General features: G+C 56.0%; 1 protein-coding gene across 3 annotated transcripts in view; it reads right to left on the bottom strand.

Moving 5' to 3' along the window:
- The window catches only part of igf2bp2a (insulin-like growth factor 2 mRNA binding protein 2a), a 321,903-nt gene that overhangs the window by 24,473 nt on the left and 283,607 nt on the right, over positions 1-13,823 (bottom strand). For 2 of the 3 annotated variants that reach the window (XM_072483891.1, XM_072483884.1), the window contains exon 11: positions 3,708-3,776. The exons of the other annotated variant lie outside the window; for it this stretch is intronic. In XM_072483891.1, the coding sequence (XP_072339992.1) occupies positions 3,708-3,776 (69 nt within the window). The remainder of the gene's footprint in view (positions 1-3,707; positions 3,777-13,823) is intronic. 3 annotated transcript variants of the gene reach the window in all.

Genomic DNA, 13,823 nt, shown 5'->3' on the forward strand with positions numbered 1-13,823 from the left:
TTATTTGGTTGCTGAAACTCACCAGTGAAATCTAGTGGGAGGAACGTTACAACAGCCCAGAGCATTGCGTTGGGGTGACTGAGAGGGACTACACCAGCATCTCAACAGAAAGGAAAATGGCAAATCTTTGAACTAACTTTGACAAACACATTGATCCCCCCCAAACCGCACTGACACAAGTTTGCAAAAATATGAAGAGAAGCTGTTAGAAAGCGCAAGTCCATGCAAAGCTGTTTTAGACAGACAATCCAACCACCCTGGTTGCTTTAGACATTCATGTGACATCGTCCCTAACATCAGGCCAACGGGGCTTTTGTACAGGAAGCAGCAGCTCCCAACTGATGTCATTTTTTGCCTCTCCTCTTTGTCTATGTCCTGGCAAAAGACAAAGTTTAGCAGCTAACTGGGCAGTCACCTGGTCACAGGATCGTTAACCAGAGAATAGCGATTTAAGGTAATTGGCAAAAAAGACCAGAAAGACGATGAGGATGAATTTGCTTTTTACTCTGAGTTAGGGTGACCTGGAGCGCATCATCAGAGAGGTGGAAACAAAATGAATAAAGGTAACCTGATAAATCCTGGGAAAAGACAAAGTGGCAAGGCTATGGGCAAAGGGAAGGGGGATGGGGTTCATTGGATTGTATTGTTCTTCCAAAGAGCCAATACAGTGGGTAGAATTACTCCTAATCCTCTGATTCTATGAAGGAAATGAATGACAGCCAAGTGCCACTGATTCTCAACTTAGTAATAATTGAAAGGACAGCTGGAGGAATGTGGCATGTCCTTCAGCTGACTGTCACTGAAAGCCAAGGAACCAGGAGTATGCCGTGTACAAAACTGTATCCTGGGTACCAACTCAGCACAGACTGAGGAGGAAAGACCCCTTTGCCCACTGCTATCAGGGTCCCTGTGATACTCTTATCCCGGCTCTATGTCGTCACAAAGGGGTTTTGGTTTAGAGATTGGGGGTGGGTTTGGAAACAGGAGTCCTCCAGGCTGGTGGTGGGAGAAACGTCAGTCAGGGGAATTCCTGAGGTTGGGGCTGATATTACCGGGGCTGATATTACAATAGGAGTGTGTAATGAGTTTCACTTTGCATCTAACTCACGCTGGAAAACCAATGCTAAAAATCAAAGTTGAATGCAACATGGATAACACCCTGGATAACGAAGGAAGAGCACACAGAACAGAGACTGAGCAAGGGTGAGACTGATCCTGGTGACCCTTGACGTACAAAACTGATGGCAAAGTCTTGAATTAGTCTCAAAAGCTGGCATGGTGAGAGAGCCCTCTTTACATACACTGCAGGACTGGCACAGGGCTTTGTGCATTTCTCATTCAAGTGGTGGCATCCACCATTTTCAAGTACTGTCACACGAGTGCAGTTGCTGCAGTCAGCACAGTGATTGGGGCCTGTACTGTGAATGGGACAGAGATCTGCACCTTACCAAATAGATGTACTCGCCAATGGAATTTAAACTGTCGCCCCTCACTGTCACTAACTGCCTGGAATGCATCAAGTTTAAGACAGTGATGGGCAGAGTCCCTGTGAGATTCTCGGACTGTGACTCACTAACACTGGATACATCTCCCCTCCCTGTGCTAATGCTGTGCTGGGGCCCATCCATCATCATGATGCCCCTCATGCGCACATGCACGCACACAAAGGCTGATTGACTGTCCTCACCATCTAGAGATGCCAGTGCACAGGGAGTGTGTGAATATCCAACCGTGGGCCATCAATGTCTCAGTGTCTTGAGCTCCACATACGTCAGCAATCAAGACTGCAGGGAGCTCACGGTCCAATATCAAACACTAGCAGTGGTTTAGGCCAAACCCTAGTGTAGGGCCGGAGTTTTGACAGGCCCATTCGAAAGCTTTGTGCCTATGCCAGAATTTTTCACCCTGGTGAAAACTATCATCTGCATTAGCTCCTCCTGCTTAATAAAAAGAATCAGGTAGCAGGGTACAGTAAGGAATAGGCCACACCTGGAGTGCTCCTCACAACAGACCACAGCTCCTGCCTGAGTACCACATTGGAGAAGATCTCAGTGCCTTGGCCCATAGAGAACTCATTGGACAGGCAGTCCCATAGGGGGGGGGATTTGTCATTGTCCATGGGAAGGTGTGATCATCTGGTGTGGAGGCCTTTGATCAGAGCTCAGCATCGACATGAGCCTGAGCCCACTCCTGCTGGGGTGGACCGATGGAGTCAATGTGTTTCATACAAAAATTCTGCTTTCAGATCTGCTGCCAGTTTCATTTCTTCCTCTGATTCTTTCCCTTTTCCATAGCGTTGGGGAATAACCTCTCTTGCATCTTTTCGCTCCCCTACCCTTTCTATATGTTTGCGTTACCTCACTGCTGGGATAAATTTTGACTCTGCGATATTGTACTGATGTACTTCATAGCAGAGCTTTGGGAACAGCTGCAGGCAGCAAAGCACGAGTGTCGAGAAAGAGACAGGAGTTCTCCATAGACTTTAGTGTGTTCTATTATAAAAACATCAGTAACTACAGATCTCTGCTACCATGCATCTTCAGCAGCTCAATATACACTGCTCACCAGTATAGCTGGCCAAGGATCCTTTGTCTGAAACCCCTTCTGCCAATTGCTTTGGTATTCAGCTAATTTCAGTTTTCCCATCTACCATCTATACAGAGTAAGTACTAGGCTTATGATAACCTAGCAACCCTCTGCTGCTTACCTGTTAACACTGATTACACCTGATATATAATATTGTTTTCTTAACCTATAAATTAACTGCATAGCCGTTCAAAAAAACTGTTCGCTTTCTGGACGTGTTCAGTTTTTGAATGCATGGCTAAAGAATAACCGACCTGTGCATCTCTTGCAAATCTTCAACTCATTTCTACAGGGACATTAGCAATGGAAATTGAGCATGAGGTTAGATAGAGTAAAGTTCCCCCTACACAGTCCCAACAAACATTCCCAGGGCAGGCACAGCACAGGTTAGATACAGAGAAAAGCTCCCTCTATTGTACTGGGCTCAGAAAGTATTTGGTCACTCCATATCTTTGCTGTTTCCTATCCTCTGTACCAGCCATCCTACAGCCTCCAGTGAGCGGACCAGCTTAATGTCTGCTTGGACTCCATGCAAATTAGATTGGGCAAACTCAATTGACAACCAATCAGAGATGGTTTTCAATGGCAACCCCGAGAGGTGAAAGGTCAACATCTAACCCACAGCACAGGGTTTCCCACAGGTAAATATTTTCATGAGAATTAAGAGCCGAGATTGAGCACAGCTCAATTTTTTATCCCCATCACCTCCTGCCTTATAATGGTCTGGGCCTTCTGAGCTCCTCCAGGTTCAGCCTCCCAACCTTTCACCCTGACACTGGAAGCCGTGCCAACCCTCTGAGCCCTAAGCTCTGGATTTCTTTCTCTCTCTCTCGCGCTCTCTCTCCCCGCGCCCCCCCGCCCAGTACTATTTGGTAATGTTTCCATCTGGTACGTTCAAGGTGCCTTCAGACCAGAATCGGGGCTTTGTTAAGTAAGCAGTGAAGTTACAGCAACTGAGAGGTTTTTCAGTATATGGGTTAGCACGACTTTAGATTTAGCAGCAGAAAGAAATACGACAGGGGAGGAGGTGGTCAGCAAGAGCTCAGTGTGTGGGCAGGGCAGGTACATAAACGTGTGCAAGGTTGTGCCTCCTTGGCACTTGTTCAGGATATGGCACTTACACAATACGGCGGGGTCATTGTACCGACTGCTGGTGTACTATACAGGCCACCCGAGTAGCACAGTTGACTCTACATTAGGAGAGGAAAAAGACAACAGTCATTCCCAACTTGGTAAAAGTAGTTATATCTATTACATTCTTAAAAAGTACTCACCTCTCCTTTTAATTGAGGGTTATTTAGAAACAGCAATCAGGGGACCTGCTATCTCCAGTGAGACTAGAACCAGGCCTGCTGAATTGAATGCACACACACACTGGGGCTGATACACTCCAACCCAGATCAGGCCAGTGTGAATTCATGCGTAAAATGTGGCTCAATCCATCCCATTGTGGGAAAGAGTTAAACAGCTTAGATTCAATCATCCAAATTCTGACAGTCACAAGAGTGAGATAAAGAAACACATGAATGTGTAGAGATAGGCAAAGTGAAATAGAGGGCAGGGGAGTGAAGCGCAGGGCTGGGGAGGGGGGGAGGGGGGAGGAAGCGCAGGGCGGGGGAGGGGGAGGAAGCGCAGGGCGGGGGAGGGGGGAGGAAGCGCAGGGCGGGGGAGGGGGAGGAAGCGCAGGGCGGGGGAGAGGAAGCGCAGGGCGGGGGGGAGGAAGCGCAGGGCGGGGGGGAGGAAGCGCAGGGCAGGGGGGAGGAAGCGCAGGGCGGGGGGGAGGAAGCGCAGGGCGGGGGGGAGGAAGCGCAGGGCGGGGGGGAGGAAGCGCAGGGCGGGGGGGAGGAAGCGCAGGGCGGGGGGGAGGAAGCGCAGGGCGGGGGGGAGGAAGCGCAGGGCGGGGGGGGGGGGAGGAAGCGCAGGGCGGGGGGAGGAAGCGCAGGGCGGGGGGGAGGAAGCGCAGGGCGGGGGGGAGGAAGCGCAGGGCGGGGGGGGGGGGGGAGGAAGCGCAGGGCGGGGGGAGGAAGCGCAGGGCGGGGGGGAGGAAGCGCAGGGCGGGGGGAGGAAGCGCAGGGCGGGGGGAGGAAGCGCAGGGCGGGGGGGAGGAAGCGCAGGGCGGGGGGGAGGAAGCGCAGGGCGGGGGGGAGGAAGCGCAGGGCGGGGGGGGAGGAAGCGCATGGCGGGGGGGGAAGCGCAGGGCGGGGGGGGAAGCGCAGGGCGGGGGGGGAAGCGCAGGGCGGGGGGGAAGCGCAGGGCGGGGGGGATGCGCAGGGCGGGGGGGAATCGCAGGGCGGGGGGGTAAGCGCAGGGCGGGGGGGTAAGCGCAGGGCGGGGGGGTAAGCGCAGGGCGGGGGGGGAAGCGCAGGGCGGGGGGGAAGCGCAGGGCGGGGGGGAAGCGCAGGGCGGGGGGGAAGCGCAGGGCGGGGGGAAGCGCAGGGCGGGGGGAAGCGCAGGGCGGGGGGAAGCGCAGGGCGGGGGGGAAGCGCAGGGCGGGGGGGATAGCGCAGGGCGGGGGGGAAAGCGCAGGGCGGGGGGGAAAAGGGCGGGGGGGAAAGCGCAGGGCGGGGGGGAAAGCGCAGGGCGGGGGGGAAAGCGCAGGGTGGGGGGAAAAGCGCAGGACGGGGAAAGTGCAGGACGGGGAAAACACAGGACGGGGAAAACGCAGGACGGGGAAAAGCACTGTACGGGTGGGAAATCGCAAGAGTGCAGGGGGGGGGGGGGGGGGAAGAAGCACAGGACCGGGGGGGGGGAGGGGGTCAAGAGCACAGGACGTTGGGGGGGGGGGGGGGGGGGAGAGATGGAGAGTAGGACGAGAGCTGTGAGTAGAGAGAGTGACTAACAGTTAAGAAACAAATGTAGGGAGATAATGTCTGTCCTGGGTCTAGGGTCACACATTTGTCAGGTTTCAATGACCGAACATAATAAAACACAGATACAACATAATGAACGCACGGAGTTGGATAACGGCGTGGTGGACTAAAACACTAACTATCAGCTGTGTTCCCTTCTTGTTTAATTACAAGAAGTTCAAAAATTATCTGCTACAAATCTGAGTGAATATCCTAACTTTGTCCCCACAATCCAAACAGCCGCTGGGTCTGACAACATCAGTGACCTTTCTTTACTCTCCTGTAGACTAGCCACTTGGATATGAAGTATCCGCTCACATTAACAGGTACCTTTTTCAAAACAACAGCAGACTTCTTCTAACTCGGTGAATGCTCAGAGCCGATACTCCTGTTGTGAGGTGGCCATGATTGGACAGTGGCACACCATCCAACAGCAGGCAAGTGTGGAGCTCATCACTTTCAGCCGGCACAATTCCTCCCATCTTCATTCATATTCCTCGACTGAGTAAACAAAATGACCCTTTCCTACCCGGATATTCTAGCAGGTCCCAAACTTTTCATCTGCAGCTTTTAAGGGATCAGTTAATCTTCAGTTTAATCAATCTGTTGCAATTCATGCTGACCCTAAGATTCAGTATTGACGTTCACCCACACCATCAATTGAGAAAGCACTTCCGGTTGCAGCTATGCGGAGCTAAGTCGCACATTCGGCAGCTCCTGCTAAAAACAGACTTTTGGGCTCTTTTCAGGGCCCCCAACGGCATTTTTTCGACGTTTCCCGGTGTGGGAAGGAGATTGCAAAAGTTCCCCGACAGTGTATGGCTTGGACCAGGAGCGGGGCGACTAAAAAAGTGGTGGTGAAGCCAAAGGAAGTGCGAGGGAAGAACAAAATGGCAGTGGGCGGGGACCAGGCATCGTGGATGTAGTGGGCGCAGGAGCAATAGGAGGGTATCCAGCGCTGCTTCAGGGAGATTAAAGCGGACCTGCTAGAGCCGATGAAGGCTTCTATCGACAAGCTGCTGGAGACCCAGACGGCCCAGGGGGTGACGATCCGCGAGGCTCGACAAAAGATCTCCGACGAGACCTTAGGCCTTGCGGTAAAGGTGGAGGCGCACCACAAGAAATGGCAGGAACGGTTCGAGGAGAATCGGTCGAGGCGGAAGAATTTGCGGATCCTGGGCCTCCCGGAGGGGTCGGACGTGGGGGGCCTATGTGGTCACCATGCTAAACTCGCTGATGGGAGCAGGGTCCTTCCAGGGGCCCCTGGAGCTGGAAGGGGCCCATAGAGTGCTGGCGAGGAGGCCCAAGGCTAACGAGCCGCCGCGGGCGGTGCGGTTTCATTGGTTCGCTGATCGGGAGTGTGTGCTCAGGTGGGCCAAGAAAGAGAGGAGCAGCAGGTGGGAGAATGCGGAGGTTTGAATATATCAGGACTGGCGTGCGGAGGTGGCGAAGAGGAGGGCCGGGTACAATCGGGCGAAGGCGGTGCTGCACAGGAAGAGGGTGAAGTTTGGCATGTTGCAGCCGGCGCGACTGTGGGTCACCTACAATGACCGGCACCATTATTTTGGGTCTCCGGAGGAGGCGTGGGCCTTTGTTCAGGCCGAGAAACTGGACACAAACTGAGGGTCGGGATGGGTGGTCAGGGATTGCTGTTGGGGTGTTACACTTTGAGGTGGGGTTCTTTGCTCTTATATTTCTGTTTGGTTCGATGAGGGTAGTTAGGGTGGGTTGGGCACTGTTTTGGTTGGGTCTGTTGGGTGGGCTCTTGGAGGGGGGTAAGTAAATGGAGTAGGGGTGGATGGCTGGTAGGGGGGATGGGGCCCCGCGGAGGAGGGTGAGGCCTGAGTCGGGGGTGAGGGGACTGGGCCTGTAAAAGGAGCGGTGACAGAGGTGGCGGGGCTGGGCAGGTGGAAAGCGCGGGCATTTTCCCGCGCTGAAGGCGGCGGGGCCAGGGCAGGGCAGCGAGGGTTGTTTCCCGCGCTTGGGATGGAAGGGGGAGGCGGAGAGCCTGTGGATGGGTAATGGAGGAGGAGGGCATGTCCCACAATGGGAGGAGCCAAAGGCGAGGCGGGAGTGGCCGGGGTCGGCAGGAGTCAGCTGACTTGCGGGAGTGCAATGGGGGGAGTAAAGCAGCTAGGAGGGATCCTAGCTGGGGGGGGGGGGAGCTGGCCAAGGAGGGGTTATGGCTGGTTGGCAGGGGAGGGGGGCAGGTAGCCCCCCGATCCGGCTGATAACCTGGAATGTAAGGGGACTGAACGGGCCGGTCAAGCGGCCTGAGGGGGTTGGGGCGGATGTGGTCATGCTCTGGGAGACACCTGAAGGTGGCGGACCAGGTGGGATTGGGGAAGGGGGGGGGGGGTGGGTCAGGTGTTTCACTCAGGGTTGGATGCCAAAAATCAGGGGGTGACGATCTTCGTGGGAAGGAGGGTGTCGTTCGAGGCGTCGAGCATTGTGACAGACAATGGCGGTAGGTATGTAATGCTAGGTGGTAAGCTGCAAGGGGAGGGGGTGGTGCTGGTCAATGTGTACGCCCCCGAACTGGGACGATGCGGGTTTTATGCGGCACATGTTAGGTCGGATCCCGGACTTTGAGGTGGGGGGCCTGATAATGGGGGGGGGGGGGGGGGGGGGGGGGAGGGGGGGGGAGACACACGACTTTTACACGGTGTTGGATCCGGCACTGGACCGCTCCAGGTCTAGGACGGGTGGGAGGCCGGCGGCGGCTAAAGTGCTGATGGGGTTTATGGACCAAATGGGAGGGGTGGACCCTTGGAGATTTGCACGGCCGGGGACAAGGGAATTTTCATTCTTCTCGCATGTTCATAAGACTTATTCCCGGATCGACTTTTTTATTATGATAGCGAGAGTAGAGGATACCGAGTACTCGGCGATAGCCATTTCGGATCACGCCCCGCATTGGGTAGACCTAGAGCTGGGGGAGGAGAGGGACCAGCGCCCGCTGTGGCGCTTGGAGGTGTTGGCGGACGGGGAGGTGAGTGAGCTGGTCCGAGGAACCATAGAGAGATACCTGGAGGCCAACGATAACGGGGAGGTCCGAGTGGGGATGGTCTTGGAGGTGCTATAGGCGGTGGTTAGGGGAGAGCTGATCTCCATTGGGGCCCACAGGGAGAGGAGGGGGCAGAGGGAGAGGGAGAGGCTGGTGGGGGAGATGGTGAGGGTAGACGGGAGGTATGCGGAGGTGCCGGAGGAGGGACTGTTGAGGAAGAGGCGTGGCCTCCAGGCCGAGTTTGACCTGTTGACCACCGGTAGGGCGGAGGTGCAGTGGAGGAAGGCCCAGGGGGCGATTTATGAGTATGGGGAAAAGGCGAGTCGGATGCTGGCGCATCAGCTTCAGAAGCGGGACGCAGCTAGGGAGATCGGGGGAGTTGGGGATACAGGAGTGAGTGTGGTGCGGAGTGGGGTTGACATCAATGGGGTCTTCGGGGACTTTTATGGGGAATTGTATCGGTCCGAGCCCCCACGGGAGGAGGGAGGGACGGACCGCTTTCTGGGCCAAGTGAGGTTTCCGAAGGTGGAGGAGGGACTGGTAGCGGGATTGGGGGCCCCAATTGGGCTGGAGGAGTTGGCCAAAGGGATAGGGAGCATGCAGGCGAGGAAGGCACCGGGGCTGGATGGTTTCCCGGTCGAATTCTACAAGAAATATGTGGACCTGTTGGGCCCGTTGCTAGTTAAGACCTTCAATGAGGCAAGGGAGAGGGGGGGGCTTTGCCCCTGACGATGTCCCGGGCACTGATCTCCTTGATCCTGAAGCGGGACAAGGATCCCCTGCAGTGTGGGTCTTACAGGCCGATTTTGTTGTTAAATGTAGATGCCAAGGTGCTGGCGAAGGTCTTAGCCACGAGAATTGAGGATTGTGTGCCACAGGTGATCCACGAAGACCAGACGGGATTCGTGAAGGGGAGGCAGTCGAAAGCGAATGTGAGGAGGCTCCTGAACGTTATGATGCCGGCGAGGGAGGGGGAGGCGGAGATAGTGATGGTGATGGACGCTGAGAAGGCCTTCGATGGGTTGGAGTGCGGGTGCTTGTGGGGGGTGCTGAGGGGGTTCGGGTTTGGGGAGGGGTTTGTCAGGTGGGTTAGGTTGTTGTACGAGGTCCCGATGGTGAGTGTGGCCACGAATAAGAGGTCTGAGTACTTTCGGTTGCATCGGGGGACGGGGTTGGGTGTCCCCTGTCCCCCCTGCTCTTCGTACTGGCGATTGAACCCCTGGCTATGGCACTGGGGGAGTCGAGGAACTGGAGGGGGCTGGTGCAGGGCGGGGAGGAGCATAGGGTGTCGGTCTATGCGGACGACTTGCTGCTATATGTGGCGGACCCGATGGGGGAATGCCGGAGGTAATGAGGATCCTCAGGGAGTTCGGGGATTTCTCAGGGTACAAGCTCAACATGGGGAAGAGCAAGTTGTTCGTGGTTCACCCAGGGGACCAGGAGAGGGGGATTGGCGAGCTCCCACTAAAAAGGGTGGAGAGGAGCTTCAGGTATTTGGGGATCCAGGTGGCCAGAAGCTGGGGGGCCCTGCATAGACTTAATTTCATGAGGCTGGTGGAGCAAATGGAGGAGGAGATCAAGAGGTGTGGCGCGTAGCTGCTGTCCCTGGCGGGTAGGGTGCAGTCAGTCAAGATGACGGTGCTCCCAAGGTTTTTGTTCCTGTTCCAGTGCCGCCCCATTATTATCCCAAACGCCTTCTTTAGGCAGGTCAACAGGAGCATAACGGAGTTTGTGTGGCCGCGAGGGACTCCGAGGGTGTTCCTGGAGCGGGGTAGGGATGGGGGGGGGGGGGGGGGGGGGCTGGCACTGCCCAACCTCTGTGGGTACTACTGGGCCGCCAATGCGGCAATGGTGCGCAGGTGGGTGATGGAGGGGGAGGGGACTGCATGGAAGAGGCTGGAGACGGCGTCTTGTGAGGGTACGAGTCTGGAGGCGCTGGCAACGGCACCGCTGCCGCTCCCTCCAATGAGGTATACCACGAGCCCGGTAGTGGCGGCTACCCTCAAAATCTGGGGGCAGTGGAGGCGGCACAGGGGGGTAGTTGGGGCCTCGGTGTGGCCCCTAATACGGGGGAAACCACCAGTTTGTCCCAGGGAGAATAGATGGAGGGTTTTCGGGGCGTCACAGGGCAGGGATAAGAGGTTGGGAGACCTGTTTGTGGACGGGAAGTTTGCGAGCCTGGGTGAGCTGGAGGAGAAGTATGGGCTCCCGCCGGGGAACACCTTCAGATATTTACAGGTAAGGGCGTTTGCCAGGCGGCAAGTGGTGGAATTCCCGCGACTGCTGCCACACACAGTACAGGACCGGGTGCTCTCGGGGGGGGGGTTTGGAGTGGGGAAGATCTCGGAAACTTACCAGGTGATGCAGGAGGAGGAGGCCTCAGTGGTGGAGTTGAAAGGTAAGTGGGGGGAGGAGTTGGGAGAGGAGATCGAAGAGGGGACGTGGGCAGATGCCCTAGGGAGGGTGAACTCTTTCTCTTTGTGGTCCAAATGGTCATGAGCGAGGGCATCCCAGATATTCGGGTCCACACTGCTTCAAAAGGAAAGGGCCCTGCAACTCTCAGGGGAGGTCGAGGAGAAGACAGTGGCTGACATGGAGTTTGGCATGTGCCAAAGAAGTGAGAATACAATGCAATGCAGATGTCCCTACAGCAAGTGAGTCACCCCTCTACCACAGACCAGTCCTTCTCAGGATCTCACCCCATTGCCTATTGTTTTGCATGATCATCAGACGAGACTGGGCCGGTGGGAGTTGCTGCCCTCCATCCAGACCCTCAGCACAGCCTGGAAAGGCACCTACGTCTTGCCACTACTTTCACCTGCACCATCACACAGACTATCACCTCAGCGGATAATGTTAACGTTCAGGCTCCTGGGTCATCCTCTGGTGAGCACCAAACACATGCTGCAGCATGGAGGCAGGGACTCCGGAGCAGACAGCTGCCCGATCCCAGGGAACAGCTGTCACCCAAAGCGGTGTCAGGCTTCCGGAAAAGATGAACCAATCACTGGTGCAAGATACAGGAACAGAGCCAGAATCTACAGGAGGGGGTGTCAGCAACTTTCCAGCGCCTGCAAGTATAGGAGGAGGAGTCCAACCGCCTTCAGGTGCAGGAGATGTTGCCGGAAATGCGTGGCAACCAGGCCAACACTGAAAGGGTGGCGATTGCAGTGGAAGGTCTGGGACAAGATGTCAGAGCCATGTGTCAGGGCATCCAAGGCTTGAGGCACACAGTGCAGTCCATGGTCGAGGCGAAGGACAGGGGAGCCCAGTCACACTCGACATGTCCCCGGGCGCAGATGGACATTGCTGCTGCGCTCCAAAGCTCGGCCCATTCACAAACGGTCACGGCAGAAGACATCAAGAGCATTGGCTGGGCGCTGACTGACCTTAGCCAGTCACAGACAGACATGACTGAGGCAGCGAGGGCCATAACCCAGTCTCAATGCACCATGACTGAGGACTTCGAGGCCATGGTTCAGACGAGGGCGAGCCTCTAGGACTGGCTGCACCAGGTGATGGTGGCATCTCCGGAGCCTCCCCTCCATCCCATCGAGTAGCCCGGGGGCCAGCCATCACCCTAAGGGAGGAGGAAGTGATGGGGCTCCTCAGTGCTTCAGAATCCCCCCCACCTGACACTGATACATTTCATGGGCAGCAGGAAGAGGAGCTGACACGTCGTCACCTGTGACACCCAAAAGTCAGCCGGTCCGATTCAGGCTCAGGTCCTCGAGAGGACGACCACCAAAGGACATCATCCCAGGGCAGAGGGCGAGGCATGCAACAGGCCGCCTCCACTTCCGTGCTGCTCTGGGGTAACACCTAGAAGAAGTGGTAGGCCACAGAGAGGAGGAAGATAGATGACACTTGGAAGTTGTAATGGGTATAGTAGATAGTAATGGTGAAGTGCACACATGTTGTAAATACTCACCATCAAACACTTCTGTAATACCAGTCCGATCTGCCTCTAACCAGAGGGGGGGGCGCCCATGGTACAAGAACACCCCACAGGGTTGCACCCTCACTAAGGGAATTGGCAGGGCACGAGGGCAGCAGTGTGAGTCCGCCTTGTATTACAGCATCCCCAGTGAGTGAGCCCTAACCTAATCTACCGCCAAACCCCTCCCACAAAACCCTCCCAATATTCCCCTCAGCAGGTTTGGACCCGTAGAAAGGAATCGGCATCACACATGCAGGGATCGTCCAGGCGGACAATGGGATGTTATCTTAAAGACAGGAGTCAGAGTTTGTCAGACAATGAGGAGCAGTAGAGGTCATCTCATAGCAAGACCCGCTGATACTGCCAAACACCCTGTGCCAGCACCCTGTGATGCTGTATTGATCCTTTTGGGGGGGGTGGAGCTGTTTTAGTGGGTAAGAGTGGAAGGCTAGGGGGATGGTGGAGTGAAGGACTGAGGGAGAGGGAAGGGATTGAGGGAGAGGGAAAGGATGGATGGACTGAGGAAGAGGGAAGGGGTAAATGGCTCAGGGGAAGTTGGATTTTGAGTGGGGTGTTGGGGGGTAGTTGAAGTGAGGGGAGTGTGGGGAAGGGGTGGGACAGGGCAGCAGAACTGCAGGTGGCCTAGCTGCCTAGTTGGTAAATCAGGAGTTGATGAGGTTGTCCTGCATGTGGCAGCCCTGGATTACACGTTGGACGGCCTGCCATGCTACCCCCATGTCCACGCACGGGTCTTGCTGGACACCTGCCTCATCCTTCTCGTCAGGTGAGACCTGCTGTTCTTCCTCCTCCAGCATGTCGCTCCTCTGCTGAGCGCTGTTATGAAGGACGCAGCAGGCCAGCATGATGCAAGTGACCCTCCTGGGGCAATATTGGAGAGCGGTCCAGGGACCGGAAGCGCATCTTGAGGACCCGATGCGCCGCTCATTGTCGCTCCTGGTTGCTGCATGGCCGTCATTCTAGCGCCTCGGTCTGGGGCATCCGGACAGGCGTCATTAGCCAAGACCTCAGCGGGTAACACTCGTCGCCCAAGAGCCAACCCCTCACCAGAGAGAGCGCCTCGACGGTGCCGGGAACCAACGGGTGCGTCAGGATTTATACGTTGTGCACGCTGCCTGAGTATCGGCACAGACGTGCAGTTACTGGTTGCACACCAACTGCACGCTCATGGTGTGGAAGCCCGTCCAACTGATGAAAGGGCACCCCTTGTCAAACCAGTGCTCGAAGGGCGAAATGCATGCCATCCATCGCCCCTTGGACATGCGGTTAGCAAAGCAGCTGCCCAGGCATCTTGTTGGATCTGCTCTGGTTGAAGGTGATGTGGTCTAATGCCAGGGCACATAGGGCATCTGTGACACCGCGGATACACCCATGTGCGAATGTCTTTGAGATCCCAGAGGGTCTCTGTGGCTCCTGTCCTGCT

Source organism: Scyliorhinus torazame, chromosome 2, assembly GCF_047496885.1.
Source record: "Scyliorhinus torazame isolate Kashiwa2021f chromosome 2, sScyTor2.1, whole genome shotgun sequence".
NCBI classification, from domain to species: domain Eukaryota; kingdom Metazoa; phylum Chordata; class Chondrichthyes; order Carcharhiniformes; family Scyliorhinidae; genus Scyliorhinus; species Scyliorhinus torazame.